The sequence below is a fragment of the Ambystoma mexicanum genome, chromosome 8, assembly GCF_040938575.1.
Source record: "Ambystoma mexicanum isolate Mex_15411 chromosome 8, UKY_AmexF1_1, whole genome shotgun sequence".
NCBI classification, from domain to species: domain Eukaryota; kingdom Metazoa; phylum Chordata; class Amphibia; order Caudata; family Ambystomatidae; genus Ambystoma; species Ambystoma mexicanum.
Window position 1 is genome coordinate 667,888,148 of NC_090929.1, and position 22,625 is coordinate 667,910,772.

At 47.1% G+C, this 22,625-nt stretch overlaps 1 protein-coding gene across 2 annotated transcripts in view; it reads left to right on the top strand.

The window, feature by feature from the left end:
- Positions 1-6,025: 6,025 nt before the first annotated feature.
- The window catches only part of CASP9 (caspase 9), a 653,184-nt gene continuing 636,584 nt past the window's right edge, over positions 6,026-22,625 (top strand). For both annotated transcript variants that reach the window (XM_069610458.1, XM_069610459.1), the window contains exon 1: positions 6,026-6,219. In XM_069610458.1, coding sequence (XP_069466559.1) covers positions 6,088-6,219 — 132 coding nt within the window. In that variant the 5' untranslated portion in view covers positions 6,026-6,087. The remainder of the gene's footprint in view (positions 6,220-22,625) is intronic.

Here is a 22,625-nt window from a genome sequence, read left to right on the forward strand (position 1 = left end):
TAACCTGGCACACACCGCAGTCAGCCCCAGAAACCCCGGGAGATGTGGTGCGCTCCACCAGCGGAGACCCGACAGTCGGGGCTCTCGGGGTGGGGCCTCCCCTCCGACCCCCAGTTCCCCCGTCGGAAACACGCGCACCCAGCTGAGACGAAGAAGGGGTCACACTCGGAAGCGCCCTCCCCCTAACACCAGCCTGCGGATAACACGCACCTGCGTAATCGGCGACCCGGACACCAAGATGTCTAAGCAGAAGGGCCCGAAGTCAGCGGACATAGCCAATTTACTCCACCTGAAGGAGAAACCCAAGCAGCCGGACCCCCCGACCCAGCTTTCCCCACCCACAAGGGCCAAAGGCCAGTGGGCTACAAAAGACGATATCCAGGGCCTCCTAGCCGACATCAAAACGGAATTCCGCAACTGCATGGCAGAGGTCACGACCAAGATAGATGGCCTGGACAACCGCGTTGAGGAGGTGGAGCATAGGGTCGGGGACACGAAGACCAAGTACTGGAGCACTCAGCACAGATTGCAGAGCTGCGACAGAAAATTCAGACTCTAGGATAACACCAAAACTATGCATCGCAAGCAGGAGGACCTGGAAAACAGGACCCGCAGAAACAACTTCTGTATCAAAGGGGTTCCCGCCTCTATCCCGGACCAGGCCCTCCCTGCCTACATCAGAGACCTCTTCCAGACTCTCCTCCCAGACTGCGATAAGTCACTACTCCTACTTGATCGCACTCTTAGACTGCGAGGCCGCTGGGAACACCGGCTAGCCCTGAAGTAATCACCAGACAAAGTTAAAACTCAGTTGCAGCTGAATCGTGCAGACACCGGTCCCCCGATGGACCTCCCTGAGCACAGGACTACCCACCACCCACTTGAGCCATAATGGCGACCCGCTGGCCTCCCCCCCAGAGCACACCGAATTCCGCTACATCTCACTAAGCGTCGGGGGCCTGAACTCTCCCACAAAACGTAAGTCCATCCTACGACTTCAATGGGGTACCCAACCCCTCACTGGACAGGTCAGGCCCCCGTCCTCTAGGGACTTCAGGTTGGCTTTGGGCCTCTGCCACCTGTTCAAAACACTGGGCGTGGTAGTCACCTGGGGGGTCCTCCACCCGGACACTGTGGACTACTCTTTCTTCTCCCATGTCCACCGCTCTTCATCCCGAATTGACCTCATTTTAGCTAGCCTGAAGCTCCTGCAGTTCACGGACAGTGTGGAAATAGACGCAAAGGTACTGTCGGACCACGCCCCAATTCTCCTTACTGCAAGGGTCTTTGACCCAGATCCCCCGGAGCAGCGTAGATGGTCCCTATACGAACCAATTCTGCATGATATGGTGGTGCGTGATACCACAGCCAAGGGGATTAGTAATTACTTCAAGGAAGACCTCACCTCTACAGCGACAAGATGGGAAGCCGCAAAGGCCGCAATCAGAGGGGAACTGATAGCTCAGGCTGCCGCATATACGAGGAGGCGAACCATTAACTGAAACCAACTAGAGAAGGACATGATGGAGGCTGATACGGCCCTAAAACGGAAGTGGTCGCCCAAAGTGGCCAAGATGGTTAGACTAGCTCGTACAAAGCTGGAAGCCCATTACACTGAGGACACAGCCCAGACCTTGCTCCGGACTAAACAGAGCTACTACGCAAATGGCAATAAAGCTAATAAATATCTGGTGAACAAACTAGCCAAAACCCGCCGACGGAACCACATTACCGCACTGAGGGTCCCAAAAGGTAGAACCCTGTACGGAGAAGGAGCGAAACTGCGGGTGCCGGCAGCCCATCTATCCGACACCCTGACCTCAGCCCCCTCGCCCACAGGCCCTCCAGGAACAATATATAGCAGACGCCTGGCTCCCACACATCTCAGAAGCGAACAGAGTGGCGCTGGAAGCCCCAATTACATTCGAAGAGGTGGAGGAAGTACTCAAAAATCTGAAACCCAGGACCCAAGGCCCAGACGGCTTTCCACCAAAGTTTTACAAACTCTTTCGCCACATGTTGCTACACCCAATGGCAGAGCTATTTAACTCCTTCCGGGACTCGGGCACTATCGTGCCCTCTATGCAAGAATCTACCACAATCATGCTATTGAAACCCGGCAAGGACCCAAAGGTGTGCTCGTTGTATAGACCGATATCTCTGCTCAATGTGGACGCTAATACATACTCAAAGGTACTGGCGAAGAGGTTGGCACAAATCCTTCCAACTATCATAGAGCAGGACCAGGCAGGGTTTATCAGAGGGAGAAGCACCATGGACAACATTCGTCGAGCGCTCAATCTCATCTAAGTCGCGACCCAAGAACGTTGGGGCCTGGCGGTCTTCACTTTGGACGCCACCAAAGCATTCGACAGGGTGGACTGGAACGTCATGCGCCTCACCATGGAGGCATTCCGGTTTGGCCCGATATTCCAGAAAATGGTGCTAGCAAATTACAAAGCCCCGAGAACATCACTCCGCCTGAATCAGAAGACCTCACCCCCGATCCGGCTTTCGTACGGGACGAGACAAGGCTGTCCACTCTCCCCGCTGATCTTTGCTATGGTCATGGAACTAGTCGCCCAAAGGACACGAGCCAACGAGAACATCCAGATGCGTCACAAACAAGGAATGTGCCCTGAAGCTCCTCCACCGCTGGTATTATTCCCCAGTTTGCCTGCACCATTGCAATGCTGACATTGACCCGAGCTGCTGGAGACAATGCGGCGAGCGGGGATCCTTTTTCCACATGTGGTGGGGATGCCCGACAGTACAGACCTTCTGGAGGGAGGTGCTGCAGATCGCGGACGACATCTCCCAACGCAAACTGTCGATGGACCCGGAGGTAGTCCTTCTCGGGGTGGCGAGCCCGGACTGCTATCCCAAAACGGGCTGATCAGCCAAAATGCTGACACACCTACTGCTAGCAGTGAAGATTCCAGTGGCGCGGAAGTGGAAAGCTCAGGAGGGTCCTCTTCTAGCCCTCTAGTAGATAAAAGTCTGGGAGATTCTGGTGGCGGAGAAAGTCACAGCGGCGAAGGAGGGGGCTCTCCACCGCTTCACCGACTGCTGGGCCCCGGTATTGGACTACCACTCCCCATTCCCGGCGTTAACATTTCAATCCCTCCTGGTATCGAACTTTCTGGGCCCCCAAAGCCCTGACAGGTCGCCAACCCATCAGAGCACCACAAACTAAAGAGGTGGCAGAGGAGGGACCAATGGGAGGGGGTAATGGGCATGCTGCATGCATATTAGCTGTAAAGGGAATCACAATAACTCAGGTAATGCATGGATAACACTGTAACCGTAATAAAGTTGTTTTAAAAAAATAATTATGTATTTTTTCCGCCGGGATGGTTGCGGTTAGAGTGTTTGACAAGGCGCTGGATGAATATGAACTTGCAGCGCCGGACGGAGAAGATTACAGGTAAGCGTTGATGCGCGAAGCGCAGCACCATTATTGGATTTATTACGAGTATTGCTAACCTGTGTTCTCTCTCCTCTTTCTCCGTGCTGGTTGCGGTGATGTTCCGGGGTGGCGAGCGAGCAAAGCGCGGAATGATTCCAGGATCCGCTGCTTACCCAGGTAAGCATTGTTAGTAATGCTGTCCTTGTTACTTCCACTTCTGCAAGTTGCGGTGAGGTTCCGGCATGGCAGGCGAGTGAAGCATAGATGGTTTCAGGATCCACTGCTTACCCAGGTAAGTGCTGTTAGTAATGCTGTTTTTGTTTCTTCCAGGTCGTGATGGCATCCAGATCGATGGCTTCAGGATTGGGCCGCAGATAAGCAGGAGCTGGACATGGTGAGCGTTACGCTGCAGGAGTGCAGAATAACGCGAAGTGTGTGTTTCAGCTCGGGCGTGGCTTTTATAGCCAGCCACACCTGAAGGCCCCGACCACACCCAAAACACTGGTCTGCATAGATCAGTTCTAGGAACAGAACTGTGTTACTGGCCTCCATGCTGAGTTTAAACCCATGACTGATACTTGTCCTATTCCTGATAATGAGCCTGGCGCCAGAAGCGCCAGGACTGACTCCAAGTGTTCTTATTACTGTGTTTAAAGGCCCTTGGGGCCACTTTTAAGGGCTGTAGTCCCACTGTTGCTGGGGGGCTGTTATGCTTGGGGGGGTCAGGGGCATGAATCGTGACAGGCCCTTGTTGGGATTTCTTTTCTTTTACCGCAATGCATTGATTGTCGTCATACTGTTGTTCAGGGTTTAGGTGTCGAGTGGGAGGTGGCTGATCATCTGCTCCATTTCTGCCATGTGCCCGTCCGTTCTCTCGCGCTGTCGTCCCATGGTGAGGATGGTTTCCAGTGGGAGGTTGGTCTCCGACAGTATGATCCTCCTGAGTTTGTCGCAGGAGAGGCCATGTATAACTTGTTGTCTGACAGCAAACTTTTTGTTCGGAACATCACATCCAATAGCCATCTCTCGTAGTCTGCCATGGAAGTAATCTATGTTTTCTTAAGGCCGCTGCCGTGCTTGGCTCATTTTAAAGCGTTCAAAGTTTGGGCTAAACTGGGGTTTGAACTTCTTGGTTAGGACTGTCTTCGCCGTTTCGTAGTCACCCTCTGGGCCTCTGTTTGGGAGGGCATTGAAGAGCCTCAGCGCCATGGTGCCAAGATAGCATGATCTGTGCCCTTTTCTCCTCATCGACTGTTATTTTCCTTGACTTTAAGCTTAGTTCAAATTGTTGCACCCATAGCTCCCAACGGAGCGCAGCTCTGGGACCAAAGGGTTCAAAGGTCTTCATAAACGTGTCCTGTGTCGTGTCCAGCCATGTGCTGGTGTCTGGGTTTTGGGCTGGTTTCCCTTCTGGTGATGTAGCAGGGTCAGTTGCCATTCTGAAGGCTTAAGGGGGCCTTGTCTGTGTTGTAGACAGTTGGGTTTCTCTTGTGGCACTAGCTGTGATGTGTCGGTGGCTGGAGCATTTCCAGGTGGTTTAGAATGAGCATCAGCTAGGCCCTGTTGTCCAGCGAGGGGAGGGGGGGATGTCTGCTGAGTCGTGCAGGGCTGCTTGTAAGGGTTGCAGTGTGAGCTGTGCCAGGTGGGGCCGTTTCCGCCTCGTCGCCAGTGTGACGGAATGCGGGACCAGCGGTGCTATACAGGCTCCGCACTGAGCACAATAACCTGGACACACACAAGTCGGGGTGTACTGAAGCAGTGCTTTTCGCTGGCTTTCTCGCTCCTCTTTATTTCCTCTCTAACGTGGTGCCCTGTCACGCTGAACAGAGGTGGGTAGCCTCATAGAGTAAGGGCACAAGGACTGTCCTTCCCTTTCCCCTTAAATTAAAATAAAACTCTCGACATGGGCACAGAGGGCCCACTTCCAGAACAGTCCTGGCAAAACCGGGACGTCTAGTCAGACTGTAGTACCCTGTGCGAAAGTCATTTTAGATCACACTTTGCATCAAGAATTGGAAAAAGGCACGGAATTTAGAGGCGATCTAATTAATATATAACATTTCAGCAACAGTCACCTAACCTGCTTATCTGTCTTTCCTGAGCATTCTGTTTTTGCCTCTCCGCCTTCCGACTACGTGCTCTGCTCCTGCCAAACAGCTTTGGCATGTCTGTCCTTGTCATTCTCACTTGACCATGCAATTAGGGCTTAAGTGGTCCATTGAAGTGCCCTTCCTACTTTGAAGTGAGCAGCACTTGCTAATTGTGCAAGATGTATGCGAACACTTAATTGAGCCACCCAGCAGGATAGGAGCCAGAAGCCACGTCAAGCTGAGCGAGTCAAAAGCGCACATCACTCGGTCCGATTCCTTTCGTTTTCGTTTTTGATCGACCCACACACATACATGCAGAATATGCCTCAAAATTACACTCCTGTCAGTACTCGGCGGCTGTGTTACTAGTAGCCTATAACATACTTTCGGTTTGCACTTGGTGCTTCCGTGATTCGTGACTAAGATTTAGAAGTATAAGAGCGTCTCTGTGGTAACAGTTCAGGCAAATAGGCGTACTGCTTCACTGTTTCCTTTACCCAGATGCTGATGTACGAGTTGTTGACTTCCGGTTTGTTCATTCATACTTCCGGTTGTCAATGGCTGCGGAAGTTTGCTGCTGTACTGGAGATGGATGATCTGCAGCGAAGACTCCTGCAGCGGAATCGCGTGCGTCTGGTTACAGAGCTGCAGGTGTCCGAGCTCTGGGACCCGTTGCTACAGAAAGGGCTCTTCAGCCAGGACATGATCGAGGACATCCGGGTACGTAGACTTGGGTGGCATAGGAGACGGGAGGACAGTCCCACGAAATGACTGCTAAACATTGAAATGTCCTAGTTTCAAGGACCGCTTTAAAGCTAAATACTCTCTCATGAATAGTTTGTATAGGTCTAGCTGCCGGAAAGCCTGGTGTGAAGTAAAGGCAGTAATCCTAAACTTCCTATTGCGTCCAGAAAGTCAAATTGCTTATTAAAAAAAAAAAGTGACAAAAGAGATGAAGGAACTGGGGGGCGGGGGTGACTTGAACTGTATGACAGGCAGTGGAAGTAATAGAAGATGCATGAAATGAAGTATGGGTGAAAGCTAGGAGGTCACATAGTTCTCATCAACCTGTGTGGGTGATGAAAACACCCGATTTTGTATTTGGGGGGGTGAAAGCCCATTGATTCCTATGGGCGTGTAGGGAGCTTGGCGGGTGAGTGAGCTTCCTAAGTGGCGGGTGACACCCGCCAAAAGCGTATGAGTTGAGAGGTATGAGCGCAACTGGACCGAAACTTCTGTGGGGTGCTAACATGTCAAATGGTAGGGTAGGGGCTACCATCAGAGAGTCTGTGTGGGCTGACCAAATTACTTGCGTGCTGCCCCATTCCTGTTTTAGCAAAGGAATTTGTATGGGAACCAGTCTCTAATTAGCAACCAGTGGTGCAATTCAATGGCAATTGGGTCAGTGACATTGCCCAAAACATGATAGGATTTAAAGACATAATGCATATTTTGATGGTAACTGCCAGCATGGTATTGCTGTGGTTGTGATGTGGTGCATGGTTGGTTTTGTCAGTTGTTGGCTCATGATGCCTATCCAGCTGCGCTGTATCATAGTTAAATGAAAGACCTGAGTGGTGCTACAATTGAAGTGTCTTTTGAGATGTCAGTGGACAGTCAGAAAGGAAGTCCCAGGAAACTGACTAGATACATTGGGCCCTGAATTTGTGTCATCTGACATAGCACCCCCAGCCTAATAACGCATCGCAACACACAACTACAGCAGCAAAACAACATGTCACACAATGGAATGTACACCAACTGAAGAACAATGTCTACACTACATTTCCCTATACCACACAAACCCACCACAGATACACCAACACAACTCCCCGCACGCCTTAAACATCACTTTGACATGCACCACAGCAAACCACACAATTTAGCTTCTCTAGACAAATCACAAAATAGCTAAATCTTACAGATTACAGACAGCCTTACTGATGTGTCTGGGTTTGTATGAAGAACTTGGAGCAGGAACCAGACCATGTAAGTGCAAAAGAAACAGCATGCTTTATTTCAGTATTTGTTACAGCATAGAGGTTAACAGTGGGAGAGTTGGTTAATGCTTACTTTCGGGTTCCTGTCTAAGCTCCAAGTCCCCACTAACTGACTTCCAATGAACCACACGGTCCCCTTCATTCTCTCCTACTTCATCTCATTTCACGAGGCCTACTAATACATACACACGGCATACACTCACCGATACCACACTTACCTTTTCAGATCTGCAAGTATCAACTTTGCAACATGTCATTCTTGCCCTGCCCTCTGCTTGTCCCTAGTACACTGCTTATAGATCCTGAAGTGCGAAGAAACTGTGTAGATGGGAGGTGTTATGCAAGACTTAATACCATAGCATACAGGAGCATAGCAAATTGTCAAACTCATTCTCATTTGGTTTAGTACTCTGAATGGCCTAGTTTGTTTGTTTGTTTGTGTATTTTATTTAAATCGCACACCTGACCCGGAGGTAATTGGGCACTAGAGGATAGTAATGGTTACTTACATGGCATAGTATAGACAGTTGTGTACATGAATACAGTTTGAGCATTCAAGGAAACATTACAATGGTACATGTATACATATTAACATTATACATAGGTCATAGCAGTAGTATAGGATGGATGACACATACTAGTTGTGCATACCACCTAGCGGTCAATGGTATCAAGAGCTGTTATTTTCTGTTTTGTTTAGTATCCATGTGATAACATGGCTTCTGAATTTGTTGAAGGTTTGGATGGTCTGAATATTCTGAGGGAGAGTGTTCCAAAGCTGGGCGGCTAATACCGGAAAGCTAGAGCCTCCGGCTCTTTTTAGATTGTATCTGTGCACCACCAGACATGGTATGTTGCATGATCTCGTGATTCTGTTGGATACCTTCCATGTGAACTTATCTGTGAGATAGGGGGGGGGCTTGGTGGTTAAGCGCTTTGTGAGTGAGGCAGATAGTTTTTAGGTCAATTTTGTCATGTATAGAGAGCCACCTGTAGTGCTTTCTAGTTTCTGATATGTGCTCTCTTTTGGGAATATTCAATGCTGCTCTGAGCGCATTGTTTTGCATGATCTGGAGTTTATTTAAGATGTTTTTCTTCGCTCCTAGATAAAGGCTGTTGCAATAATCCAATCTAGATTGTATGAGCGCTCTCGCCAGAGTAAGGCAGCTAGTGGGGGATAGTAGAGGTCTACAGGCTCTGATCAACTTGCCTGTGCAGGCTGTGGCCGATGAGGTCATGTTAATCTGCTTAATTAGGTTGGAATGGGCATTGAGGTAGAAACCTAAAGTTTTTACATGTTTGGCAATGGGTATACTGTTCCCATTGATGATGATATTTGTGTAGTGAGGACTTAATTTGAGATGGTTATTAGATGATCAGACTAGGAGTAATTATGTCTTATCATCATTCAGGCAAAGGCCATGTGTGGCCATCCATGCCTGAATGATGATGTAGACTTCGTTAATCCGCGTGACGTCTATATCATAGGTTCCTGAAAGGGGTAGGAGTATCTGGGTGTCGTCCGTATAATTTGTGTAAGTGACACCCAGATGGTCCAGTTTGTCAAATAGTGGCTTTGTAAAAATGTTGTACAAAGTGGGCGAGACGCAGGATCCTTGAGGGACTCCGCAGGTGATGGGGATGGGGTCAGCAGCTGCTGAAGGTGAGAACACGCACATAGTTCTGTTAGCGAGGAAAGTTTGGATCCAGGCAACTGCAGAACTGGAGAAGTGGGCCGCTGAGGATAGGTGGTTACAAAGTATGGAGTGATCCGCCAGATCAAAAGCCGCAGAGAGGTCGAGTAGAAGTATTAAGAGTATTTAGAAGTAAGAGCCTAGGAAACTTCGGTGACTGGCAGTAGCATGGTAGGACATTAATGTCAGTCTGCTATGGAGGTTCAGAGGTAAACATGTTGAAGGAAACGTTCAGGTGTACAAGCTTTGTCGTGAATGTTCAGCTTTAATGAATAAAGGAAGGGAGAACTTACAATACTTTGCTAGATGCCCAGGTCACTAATGATATCCCTTAAGAAAGGGTATGCTATCCTTAGTGGGAAATACTGCCCCAAGATTGCGGTATTGTGCCACCTATCTAAAAGCGATAGAGTAGCATCATGAAATATTCATATCAATTGTTCTTTCCTAAAGATGTGTATAAAGGGTATTACACCCCAGTCTACTCCAATTGACCCACAAATAGGATTACATTCTAAAACAAAATCTTAATGAAAATACATTCAGGTGGGGATTATTATCATTTATTTTACCCACATCTGAGTGTGTATTTACAATAGACTAGGTAATTAATAAAACAGAACCCGCTTTGGTAAAAGGGTATCACAACCATGTAAAGGATATCCCATCAAGGTCGACAGGTTTCTGCAATTTGTGTAATATTGTTCAGGGTTGTTTGGTCAGAGAACCGATGATGGTATTACCACAATTCTGTAATTTCTTTTTAGTCACTAAGTGAAGGGAATATAAAAGAACAATACAATGTGAACATTACAAACCTTGCAAGACTGGAGGTTTTTTTATTATTCTAAACATGATGACCAAAACATAACATTAAAAAAAATGTTACAGTGACGTTTCCGGCACCAATGTACAAGCGCTAAACAACATGAACGGAAAATAAATGTTATTGACTTCTTTTTAGTAGATTTGGTGTGATTTTAAATATGAAGGGAACTGCCATTAGTGCAGAGTTCCATATCTGTGGATACAAGCAACAAAGATTGTCAATACACATTCAGGTGTGGGTAAAAAAAATTATAAAATCCCCACCTGAATGTATTTTCATTAAGACGTTGTTTTAGAATGTCACCCCATTAGTGGGTCAAATTGAGGCAGACTGGGTTGTAATGCCCTTTATACACATTTTAAGAAAGCAAAAATTACAGAAATATTTCTCGCTGCTCCTCTTTTGCTTTTAGATAGACTGCACAGTACCACAATCTAGGGGCAGTATTTCCCACTAGGAATTGCATAGCTTTTCTTGAGGGATATGTGAGAAACCTCAGTGTATTCTCACTCCTGCGCCCCTTGGATCCTCTGCGCAGGTGGGCAGCGAAAGGCAATCACAATTTATTTATTTGTATTGATTCATAAAAGAACCTTTTCAAAATATCAATTCATCACAAATTTAAAACCATCATAAGAAAAACGTGATTATCTTAAAACAGTGTTACAGTAAATATATTTAAGATCACATATGAATATATCATAACATTTTGTAAAATTTCTATAGGAACAACTTAATAAAAATGTAATTTATAAGCGAATTGTTAAATACAAATGATTGACAAATCTTTATGACTTCAAGTAAGCGGACACAACTCTCCAGACTGGGAATAGTGCTATATTGACTAACTCTGAATCCGAGTTTAGACAGTAACTCCAAAATTCATCAGTTTAAATGGCATCATAGCTTCCCACAAAGTGACCCAACTTTGGGCACAATGTCGGAATATGCCTTGGAGATTTGATGTTACCCTGGGTCTAACACATTCAACGATTCACAATTTCTGTCGAATCTTAGTATAGGCTTCTTGTAATGCTAATACAGGTAATTGGTTAGTCCGGAGTCGCACCACAAAGTTACGTACTACCAGACTCAGACATTTCATAAGTCCAGCTGTGTTTTAATGTACATGTGAGTGATATTAGTTAGATATTTATAATTGTGCAATGTTTGTAAATGGTATGATTATTTATCCAATCCAATTGCTCAATTTTGTTCTTACAAATGGCCTTCAATATTTCGAATTTTGTACCACGCTTAAACTCAGGAAACCACTTGATGGTAGAGAAACACTCCTCATTTACCATTTGAAAGTTATGCCCGCCAGCCTGACAAGGTACTACGGTATCTTGTCTATGACCCATAGATTCCAGCAACGGGCATTTGGGTGACGATCTGGATTTAATGTAGAGCGTACCTCTGTGTATTGGGGCTTGTCACTTTAAGGAAACCAAACCCAGTTCTAGGCAGAGGTAGGCCATAGGCGTAGATGGAGGTCAATTCAAGAGCTTCTTCCAAAAAAGGCCTTCGATAATATTTAACCATGACAAATAATTTATGGCTTGTGCTTCAAGCCTATACAGTATTGCTGATGTGAAGCTTTGTTTATAGAGCTTAATAATCCCTTCTTCTGAGTAGCCTGCAGTCTGCTTGGAGAATTTATTGATTAGAAAAGTGAGCTGTCAAGCTTTTCGTTTTTTACCATCTATAATAGCATTGACCATCAGTTTAGGTCCTAGATATGACTAACTATTCACATATTCTATACTGTAGGAATCTACTCCCAGATTAACCCAGTTGATCTTATTTCGCGACACAACCATCATTTTAGTCTTGCTCGTATTGATTGCTAGATCATTCAAATTCGCATATTCAATGAGGTCCTTGAATGTGTTCTTAACCCACTTACAGTACGATCAAGCAATATAAGGTTGTCTGCATATAGTAGGCTAGATATGTGACGGGGTCCTATTTTAATAGGGCATTCCTCTACTGCCAGGAGTTGTCGAGGTAAGTCGGCCAAGTAGAGATTAAATAACGGGAGCCAGCACACATCCTTGTCTGATTTTCCCCCCCCCCTGTTTATCTCCACACAGGCCGAAAGTGATTCCGAGTTGTCCAGTCATAACTGTACAAGTAGTAGTATGATTGATTGATATTTTATTTCTATCGCGCTCGTACACAAGTGTTTCAGTGCGCGACAAGGCAAGGGAGGGTAACAGGGGAGAACAAAACGGCGATCTTACTAGGCCCAGTGACATTGAGAACTCGCAAGTGCATGGGAGAGGAGGAGGGGAAAATTGCATGGAAGGAGGGAGAAGTGGAAAGTGCAAAGCAGAGGAGAAACAGATAAATAACAATAAATAAATAAAGGCAACAAACAGTGGTAATGCAGCCAGCAATTTGCAAATGCTAGGTTTAAGGCAGCAGACAGGGTAGGTCTGATAAGTGCAGGAAGAAAAAGGGGGGGGCTGTATGGGTATAGATACAGACCCCAGTGCAAGGGGTGGCCCGGAGGCAGTGCGGGAGGGTGGCAGGGTGAGAAGGTACCTGGGCCCAAAGGACATAGGGTGGCCAGGTGCACAGTGCCAAGAAAGAACAGATCAGCAGGGGAGAGGGGGAGCAAAGGCAGAAGAAAAGAGGAAGATCTTGAGGTGCTTCCGGAACCGGAGATGGTTCTCCTCAAGTATAAATCTACCCCCAGCTAGTTTCTTTGAAAAACGACTGACCCTGAGGGAGTTGGAGGTAGAGGAGTGATGAGCTCGAGAGGGGAGGTATTTGTGGAGATGGAGATGTATAATAATAGTTACCATTCTGGGCCGCCCAACAATCGCAACTTCTGTCATAAGTGAACATGGTTGACGGTGTCGAATGCTGCACTAAAATCCATATAAATCAGGTATAGTGCGGGGTTCCCTTTAGTGTCGGCCACACGTATCAACATGTCCATAAATCTGATATTATGGGAGGTTGCGGTACCAGGGCGAAAATAAGTCTGCGTAAAATATACATTATTTTTGTTCGCCCACTTCTGAATGGCGTGCAAGACAAAGGTGGAGATCAATTTCTCGGGTACATGGAGAAGGGATAATCTATAATTCTCCAGGCATTCTCTGTCGCCTTGTTAGGCAGAAACTTGTGCAGTTACCTCTGGGACCACTGCAAAAGATTTAAGACTACAGGTGTTTGGCAGTAAACCCACTTGGTAGCAGTCTGTACCACACAGATTCACTTGGTAGCTGTGGCTGAACAGTCAGACTTCCCTCAAGAAGAGTTAGGCAGTATACAGAGTATTCACAATAGGTGAAGAGCACACAATAGAACAAGTAAACACTGACCAGGGCTTGTTGTAAAAGAGATATAATTATTTATTTAAAACCACCTCTAGAAAAACACACAGGCACTAATAATAAGCAATTCAAAAACACAGTCACTAAAAGATATACACTCCCTTAAAAGAATATTAGACAAGTCTTAAGTAAAGCCCCACTTATTTTCAGACAGCGGTGAGCGCTTAAGGTAGATGGCACTCTAATAGTTCGTTTTAAAAAGGGAGAGAAAAGCAGAGAACAAATTGAAACAGATCCCAACACTTTTACAAGAACATAACAAGAGAGGAAGGCAAAGTAAAACCGTGAATTCAGAGCCAGTAGGCCTGATCCGCTTTAAGAGGATCGAAACGAAATGTGTCCAAGGTCACACGGTTGCAGTGCACAAAAGTCTTGTAATGGTTCAAAAAGGAGTTGGACCAAAGAAAGGGGACCAGTTAGAGGGTCAAGGCAGCCAGCCCAGTCCAGAAGGTTGAGTTATTATTACCTTGTAGCAATCTTTAGAAAGGGAGGCCTGGCGGACACGGTACCTTAAAGTGATGAGAATACTTCAGCGGGGGCAGTTGTTCCTGGCAGCGGATGCAAGTCGGTGCTTCATCTGGGGGAAGAGAGGATTCCGTCGTGGAGGAAGACAGGAGTACGTTGCACTGCCAGGGAAGAAACCAGCCGCAGAGTTTCTCAGGTACAAGGAGTGGTCCGTTGATTCGCGGTTCAGTGGTGAGTGGCTATCCGGCCGCCGGGGTGCTTGGTACGGGCAGTTCGACCACAAACCGGTCTGGGGTGCGAAGAAAAGAAGGTAAACTGGTTGTGCCCACCAGTCAGGGGAAGAAGCCTCTCCAGCCGGGAGATCTTCTCTGTCGTCGGGAAGTGGTGAGTCGGTTCTGCAGGGCTCCACCGGTGGTGTCGTCGTGGTAGGTCGGCTCAGCTTCTCCCTCGTCGGATTCTCAGGTCCTGTGGCGACTTCTGAAGTTCCAGTCCCCAAAGCCCTGCTTTTATGCAGCATACCCCCATTCACTCAGCCTAGCTGTCAATCAAACATGCTAAGTGGTGAGCCAGCCGGCTCACCACTTGGGCCAATCACACAAGAGTGCGACTTGAGTTACCAAGTTAACTCAGTCCAGGGTGCCTAAACCCCCTCCCACACCCTCTGTGGTACCCAGACAGAGTGGCACCACTTTTGGAGGCTTCTGTGGAGAAGCCCGCCAAAAAGTGGAACAAAGGGCTCGACTTGGGTTGGAGTCACAGAAGAGAACACAAATGCCATTTTAGAATTGAGTCTTGGCAAAAAATAGCAACCAGAGAATTCATATTAATTAAATAAACTGGCGGTATGTTCGAGGCTATGAGAATTAAATAATTAAAGTTGGTAGCCTCAAACAATGGGAAAATCCCATAGGGAAATATTCGCGGTCCAATATAAAAAGTAGTTTCCACTGCCACCAGCCAAAACTCGATCAGGGGGGACGGAGACGTGCCCCCTCGACTAACAGACCCCAGGGGCAATCGAATTGCCCCAACCAGTATGTCCACAATATGATGGTTTGTACTGGTTTCTGTTAATAATTTGGGACTAGTAAAGCCAATGGCGACTTTACATGCCCTGGGAGACAGTAGTCAGTCCCAGGGTATGGAGTCTATGGTGGGGTGTCACTATGACACCCCTGTGTTACTGCACGGAGGGTGCTGTGTAACACACATATTAAAAACACATGAGACCCTATGGAGTAAAGGACCCCATAGCCCATAAAACACATTACCAGTCAAGTCAAAGGAACACCATAAATCATGTCCAAGAGTGGCAGAAAAAGAGTCTCACTCTTGGCAGAAGGAAAAAAACAAACTCCAGAAATCCAGCAAAGCTGCTGGGGGACTCAATAGGTTAGGAAATTCAGCCTAAAGAGAGAATTCTCCCTAACACGCCTTTTTTATAGATAGGCAGTAGGATCGCCTGCTGCCATGATGTTGGTACCTTTCTTTCTTCACAAACCTTGTCAAATAGAATTTATAGCATCCTGGTGCACGCCCATGGATTGGCTTTAAGTACCCCGTTCGACAAACCGTTGGGGCTTGGCACTTGAGATCCCTTTTAACTCACAATAGCAGTATGGATATCTTCCAAACTTGGAGACCGGGGCCTTTGGACATCTTGGTTTATACGAGTGGATACTGCATCAGTAGTTACAAATCTAGACTGAATGTATACTGTCCATTTATCCTCAGATATCGGGTTTAACATGCACCATCTCCTTGGTCAACAGTTGCCAAATTGTACGTACCTGGCCACGGTGAACATTTGCTGCCACTGCAAATTGAGAACCGAGAACCTCCTTCTCCTCTGCCAGCTCTTATATTCTTGTTTAATTTTCCTTATTTTGCCCTCCGATAACCAGCATGAGTGCTGCTCGTGACAGGCGTTCTCATATGCCTAATTTCGATATCAAAACCATTTGAATGTTTTACATCATGAATGGTTAGATATCGTTGATTGACCAGGCCCGTTTCATAGACGAGCGTTTTAAGACACTATTGCTCACATTATAATCCTCAACCAATTTCAGCGTATACCTTTTTTTTAAAAAAAACCTTTTTTTTTGTATTTTCCTTACAAACAAAGAAACATAACAGTGAATAAACAAAAGAAGGTTGCAGTGCAGGTACGTTCCCTCTCTCCCGCCCGAGTCCCCCCTCACACCCCAGTGTCTCAACATTCAGCTCATGCCCCCGCCACCTCCCGCTTAAACAGGTCAACACAGAAAGCGATGATATTGTCCAGCAAAGTCTTGTGGTCCTAATGCTGCTTTTCTCGTAGCCATCGCTGGAGGTGATCAGTCGGACTGTGTTAGCAGATAGTTCACAAATGGGCCCCAAATGTCTGGTGGTCTGGCGTGGAGTGGCAGCGATTTGATAGTCTATTTCAACATTGTGGCAATATATCAAGTCTCGCAGCCACATATTTCTTTTTGGTGGCGGTCCACTGCCCCAGGTCATAGCGATCCGTCGTTTAGCCAGCACCAGCAGTACACTTATCAGTTTCCTAATGGCTAGTTGTAGCTCTCGGGTGTATCCTAACATGGTCACTGTGGGGCACCTATTGATCTGTTCCCCGGCTATTGCCGACATTGTGGTTAGTACGTCGTCCCAGAAACGGCTGACGGGTGAGCACTCCCAGGCCAGATGCAGAAAGTCGGCGGGAGAAAAGCCACATCTTGCGCATTCTGCAGATGTAGATTTGCGATGGCGATGGAGCTTGCTAGGTGTGAGGTATGTCTGGTGGAGGAAGTGGAAGTGTATCAACTTGTATTGTGAGTTCATAGCTACCTTTTGTTTTTGTCTTTGCATGTAGGACCAGTCTGCATCTTCGATTGCATGTGTTGGGGACTTTTCCCATCTCGCTTTAGAGGTTGGTGATTGGTGTGTTGTAGTGAGTAGCTCCTTGTAGATAGTTGATACTAGTTTGCCTTCACCTCGTGCCAGGATTACCTCGTGCAGCAGCCGCCATGTAGGTGGTCGTGCAGAGAACGTGGAAAACTTCGCTTTGAATGCGTGTCAGAGTCTGAAGTACACAAAGATGTCCAGCGCCGTGACAGGGCTGCGTTCTTTAACCTGTTGGATTGTCATGATGTTGTCTTCAATGAACCAATCATCTATTGTGGTGACCTGCAATTTGTCCGCCAGCTGGAGGTACACATTCCCAGTGGTGATTGGCATTCGCCGGGAGGAAAGGGAAGTATCTGATTGTGATGCCGTACTTGTGGGCTATCCTCCTCCAGATCTCATACGTGATCAGTACGATATTCATGGTTTTCGGCGGAACAGGCTACTCTCCTCATTAGGTTGGCGGTAGCTAGGGCCCTTTCGATCTGAATGTGTGGCCTGATGAATTGTGTCGTGTACCAGTGGCTCAGAAACTGTGCTTGCGCTGCCCAGTAATAGCGTTCCAGGTCGGGGAGAGCTAGGTCGCCTTTTTCGATGGGTTGGATCAGGGTGGAGTGTGCCACTCTCGCCGGTTTGCCTGCCCAGACTAGTTCAAGGATAAGTGTCCGTAGTTGGCTGAAGAAGCACTTTGGCAGCAACAGTGGTAGGTTTACGAGTAAGTATAATAGCTTAGAGAGTATAACCATCTTGACGATTGAGATGCGGCCCCAGAGTGTTAAGGGTAGATGTTTCCACAGAGTGATCTTCTCTGTGAGCGACACGATGACCCTGCCGTAGTTGTCGTGAAAGATTTCATCGTGATCCCTGGACATCATGATTCCGAGGTATCTGACGTCTGATGTTTCCCATCGAACCTGGAAATCGTCAGCATATTCTACTGTGCTTGATGTCAGCGGAAATATTATGGATTTGCTGTTGTTGATTCTTAGTCCTGAGAAGGCACCGAATTTGAGGACTTCCCTCATTACAGGGTTCAGATTGGTCACCGGGTCGCTGAGTAGTAGAACTACGTCGTCTGCATAGAGGGATAGAATTAGCCTATGGGGCCCGATGGAGATACCTTTATCTATGAATTTGCTCCTGAGATTGGCTGCAAGGGGTTCCATTGCCAAGGCAAATAGTAGGGCCGACAGGGCACCCTTGCCTGGTGCCTCTCTTCAGTTCTATAGGGTCGGATTTCGTGGACCCGAGCGTGACGTAGGTCCGGGGGTTCTTATATAAGAGTGAGGCTAATTTCTGGAGGGAAGAGCCAAGGCCCATTTTACGAAGGACAGCGAAGAGGAAGGGCCACGCGACTGAGTCAAATGCCTTTTCCGCATCGAGTAGGACTGCTATGGCTTGTTTCAATGGGTCCAACGCTTCCATAACACCGAAGAGACGTCGGATGCCAAAGGTCGTGCTCCGACCCGGTATGAAGCCAGCTTGGTCGGGTAGTACTAGTCTGGGAATTAGTGGAAAAAGCCTGTTGGTCAGGAGTTTGGGCAGGATTTTGTTGTCTAGATTTATCAACAAGATTGGCCTATATGAGGCACAGTCTTCTGGGGGCTTGCCAGGTTTATGTAATAGAATCCGGTTGGCTTTCCTTATTGTGGGAGGCAGGTGTCCTGCCGCTGCCGCTTCATTGAAGACTGACAGAAGGAGTGGGGCAAGCGAGGGTCCCAGTGCCTTATAAAATTCTCCTGTTAGACTGTCGGGGCCCGGTGCCTTTGAGCCTGGTAGTTCTTTTATAACTGTCAGGATTTCTTTGTATGTGATCTGTTTGTTGAGGTGGTCTCTCATGTCATCTGACAGCCAAAACAGCTTGGTGTCATCTAGGTATTCCTGGAGTGCTTCTGCGGGTGCCTGTGGATCTGGAGCTATAGAGTTCCTGATAGAAACTTCGGAAGGCCTCCACAATCTCACTTTCCTTATGGACCAGCACGCCCTGTTGATTGCGGACGCAGTCGATTGCCGGTGGCTTTCTGTCGGCGGCGAGCATTCGTGCAAGGAGTGCCCAGGTTTTTGCCCTTCGCCATATTGGCGTATCTGGTGGCTTCTTGCTATATAGCGACTCTCACGTTCCGCGTTGTCCCTGAAGCTTTGCAATTCTGCATAAATGAGGGCCAAGTTGGCCTGGTCTCCTGTGCGGTCGTAGGTGCGTTCTAGGTCTTTCAGATGGAGTTTGTTCTTCTGAAGGTCGTTTCGGATTGTCTTCAGTACAGCATGCTCTTTGGCGATGCAGACACCTCTTGTGTAGCATTTCAGGGTCTCCCAAAGGGTACCTTGTGATGGGGCCGTTTCCTGATTGAAGGTTAGGAAAGACACAATCTCCTCTTTTAGTTCTTGAGCAAACACTGTATCATTGAGGGCCCCTGATTTGAACCTCCATGAGCGGCTCTGTATGTTGCAGCCCGCTGGTGTGGCATCCAGGACGACCGGGGAATGGTCAGAGATGGTCCGAGGTAGAACCCGGCACTCGTTCCACTGGAGTCCTCCTGTTCTTGACACTAGTAGGTAGTCAAGGCGTGAGCCGGTTCCGTGTACCCATGAGTGGAATGTATACTCACGGATGGGTTGGTGAGATTGTCTCCAGATATCGACCAGGTCATAGGTGTCATATATTTTTCTAATTTGAGAGCTCGCTTTCGACGTTTGTCCTGTGTTTGCGTTGGATCTATCTAGCGTGGGGTCTAGTACTGTATTAAGGTCTCCGCCCCATATGATTGTGGCATGGTCAGAGTCTGTGAGGTGATGCATCACCCAATCGAAGGAGTTGGAGCCATCGACGTTGGGGCCTTAGGAGTTAACCAAGACATGGTTGATGCCTGCTAGGATTCCGTGTACCAGCAGCGTTCTTCCCTCTGCATCCTGGGAGACTTTGATCAGTTTGAAAGTAATGTTCTTGTTGATCAGGATGGCGACTCCTCTGGCGTATGATGAGAAGGAGGAGTAATAACAGTGACATCCTCCCATAGGGGCCCACTGATTTTCAGAGGTGCGAGTTAAGTGCGTTTCTTGGATGAGGGTGATGTTGACCATGTGTCAATTCCAGCTTGTACCTTAACAGTTGGTTAACGGATCGTGATACCTTAGTTATTTTTGTATTTTCTATTTTTATTTCTTTTTATTGGCACTTTGGTAAAACGTAAAATCTCAAACTAACACAGGGAAACATCCCCTACCACCAAAACTGTCCCCCGCCCCCCTTCTCCCAGCCCCCACTGCCCTTAGGATTGCAGATAGCCCCGTAATAGATATAGTTCACTCTATTCACAAGACACAAAGTTTCTGAGGGCAGTAAGGTTCTCTATAGTCGTCATGTAGGAAAACCAACACCATCTCCCATTCCCTCGCAAACTTGGTCTGATTTCCTTGTAAGGAGTATGTGATCCATTTTAACAAAACAAAGTTCCACACCTTGACCAACCAGTCCTGTTCATGGGGGAGTCTTGGGATTTCCATTTCTGCACGATGGCCAACAGGGGCGCCAGGCTGAGAATGACGTATGCCTTCCTTCTGTGTCTCGGCCAAGATCTATCGAGCCCTTCTCCCATGCAAAGTAAACCATCCTTAGGGCCTCTAGCACCATGGTTCCCAAACACTTCTTGCATATTATGGTTAACTTCCGTAGTTATTTTTTTGGGGGTCCAACATATCCCATTTCCACCATGGTTTGCATCGAGCCACCCGTCCTCACCTAACGGGCTTCTTGGTGCAACCTGGATATTTAACTTAAGTATCAAAATGGAATGGTCGCTGAAATCATTGCTTTGGGCCTCGAGGGACATAACTTTCTCAGAACAGGAATTGCTCCCCAAAACCAAAAAGCTGTCTAATGTAGAAGATTTCTTCTCCATAAACCAGGTACTCTGTCCTGGACTATCCCCAGGGGTTCTACCATTATACACACTTAGATAGAATTGTGAATATTAGCATGTCCACACTTAGAATTGTGAATACTAGCATGCCCAGACTTGGATAGAACTGTGAATATTAGCATGTCCAGACTTAGATAGAATTGTGAATATTAGCATTGGCTAGAATTGTGAATACTAGCATGTCCAGACTTGGATAGAGCTGTGAATGTTAACATGCTAAAGGTCAGGTAACCCACTAACCAATATAAGCTCAAACTCTGCATACTTATCTCACTCAAAAAACTCACACAACCATCTCTCGCACAACAAGCCGCACGCACTTCACAACATTGCAACAACACATAAACCGGAGCAACAGCACACGCGGACTGACACCGATCCAATACCCGCACCAAAGCTCAGTATCTGGTGTATACCGAGCTGAAGCTGCCAACAGAACACCACTCCTCTCACCATCCTACTCCCTCTTCACCTTACTAACCCATCCCACCATATCATTTACAGATTCGCCAGAGCGCCTGGGGACCAATTCCGTTGGTGACGGTGCGCGGTACAAATACCTTTAACATTTAACATCAGTAAATCCCACTCTTCAAGAAAGTCAACCCATTGCTTCCCTTTGTTATTCCCACGCTGTATTATCATCATACTGGGCGGCTTAACACACTCGTAGTGGGGACACAAATCTTGGTCTCTACAACCTGCATTCAAATCCCCATCTAACAGGATAAATTCATTGTTAATAGATGTAACCCAGGAGTTACAAATAAAGTCGATGGTCTTGTGGATCTCCTCCATGGACAATATATTCGGCAGAACATGCATATTAATCAGCAGCAAAGCTGTAGGCTCCACTTCCCCATTCACCACCGCCTCAATTGCCAGAACGTTATTGGTACAGGCAATCAATTTCACACTTATCAGGGGTACATTCTGCTTTATCCCAATAATTAAGCCACCAGAGGGCCGAACTCGTGGGGGGTGGGGTGGTGGGGGCTTAGTGGCCAACTGCTGAAACAAAGTAAAACCCTCAATGTGGATTTTTGTAGTGAGCCAAGTTTCTTGCAAAAACACCACATCAAACACATCGAGCAGAGGGAAAGATCCCTTTGGGTCCAAGGAATGGGTGTGTCTCCAGTATTCCAACTTGCTATTCATAAAGTTCATTTTGCCTCCAACAATTGTCTCATTAAAAACTTCTTGAACCATTCCCAGCCCAAAGCGTATTCAGACACTGTCTCTTTCATTGGCATGGTCACCTTTGGGGCAGGGATCGAAGCCTGGACCACCGGTATCGGGGGTATGGAACACACATGAGATGGACGGTCAACCACACAGCCTGCATTCTGAATGGACCTTTGATGGCTACATATGAGAGATGGAACCTCTGCGGTTGAACAATGCACTCAGACAAAGTTTCCTCCATTGAGTTTGATTGGCTCAACAAAACTAAAATCTGAAGCCGATCATACTCGCAGAGCTGGTATATTCTTACAGACATTAAGCAAATCGGATCTGTTTTTCAGTGAATGTCAGAAGTTTGCGGCCGATTGTAAAAGATTTTATATCTGTGTCAGTGCAGATATCGTCAGAGGGAGTTGGAATATCATTTTGGACAGGGGGAGGCGAGGGTGCCATCAGCGGTGCTGGCATAGAAATAGGCCTGGCGGCCATCTCATGTACAGCTGGTGGCGAGGTCATGCCCCCGTCAGCCAAGCCTGCAATAGGAGCTGCTTTTTCCATGTCATGCACTACTGCTTGTAAACCATCCCCTAAAGCCAGCTAGTCAGAGTGCTGCTTGACCTCTGTCAAATTATAGGTCTTTGGGCTGTTTTTCACTTATTCCTCATTGAATTTGGTTGCTCTAGGGAAATTGAGGTAGAGTTCAAAGGATCAGCTAGCTGCGTTTAATATCGGAGATCATTTCCGATTTGCAGCTTGCTTACACAATCTTGCCCGTTTAGCAAACCGTCTTTCCCGTC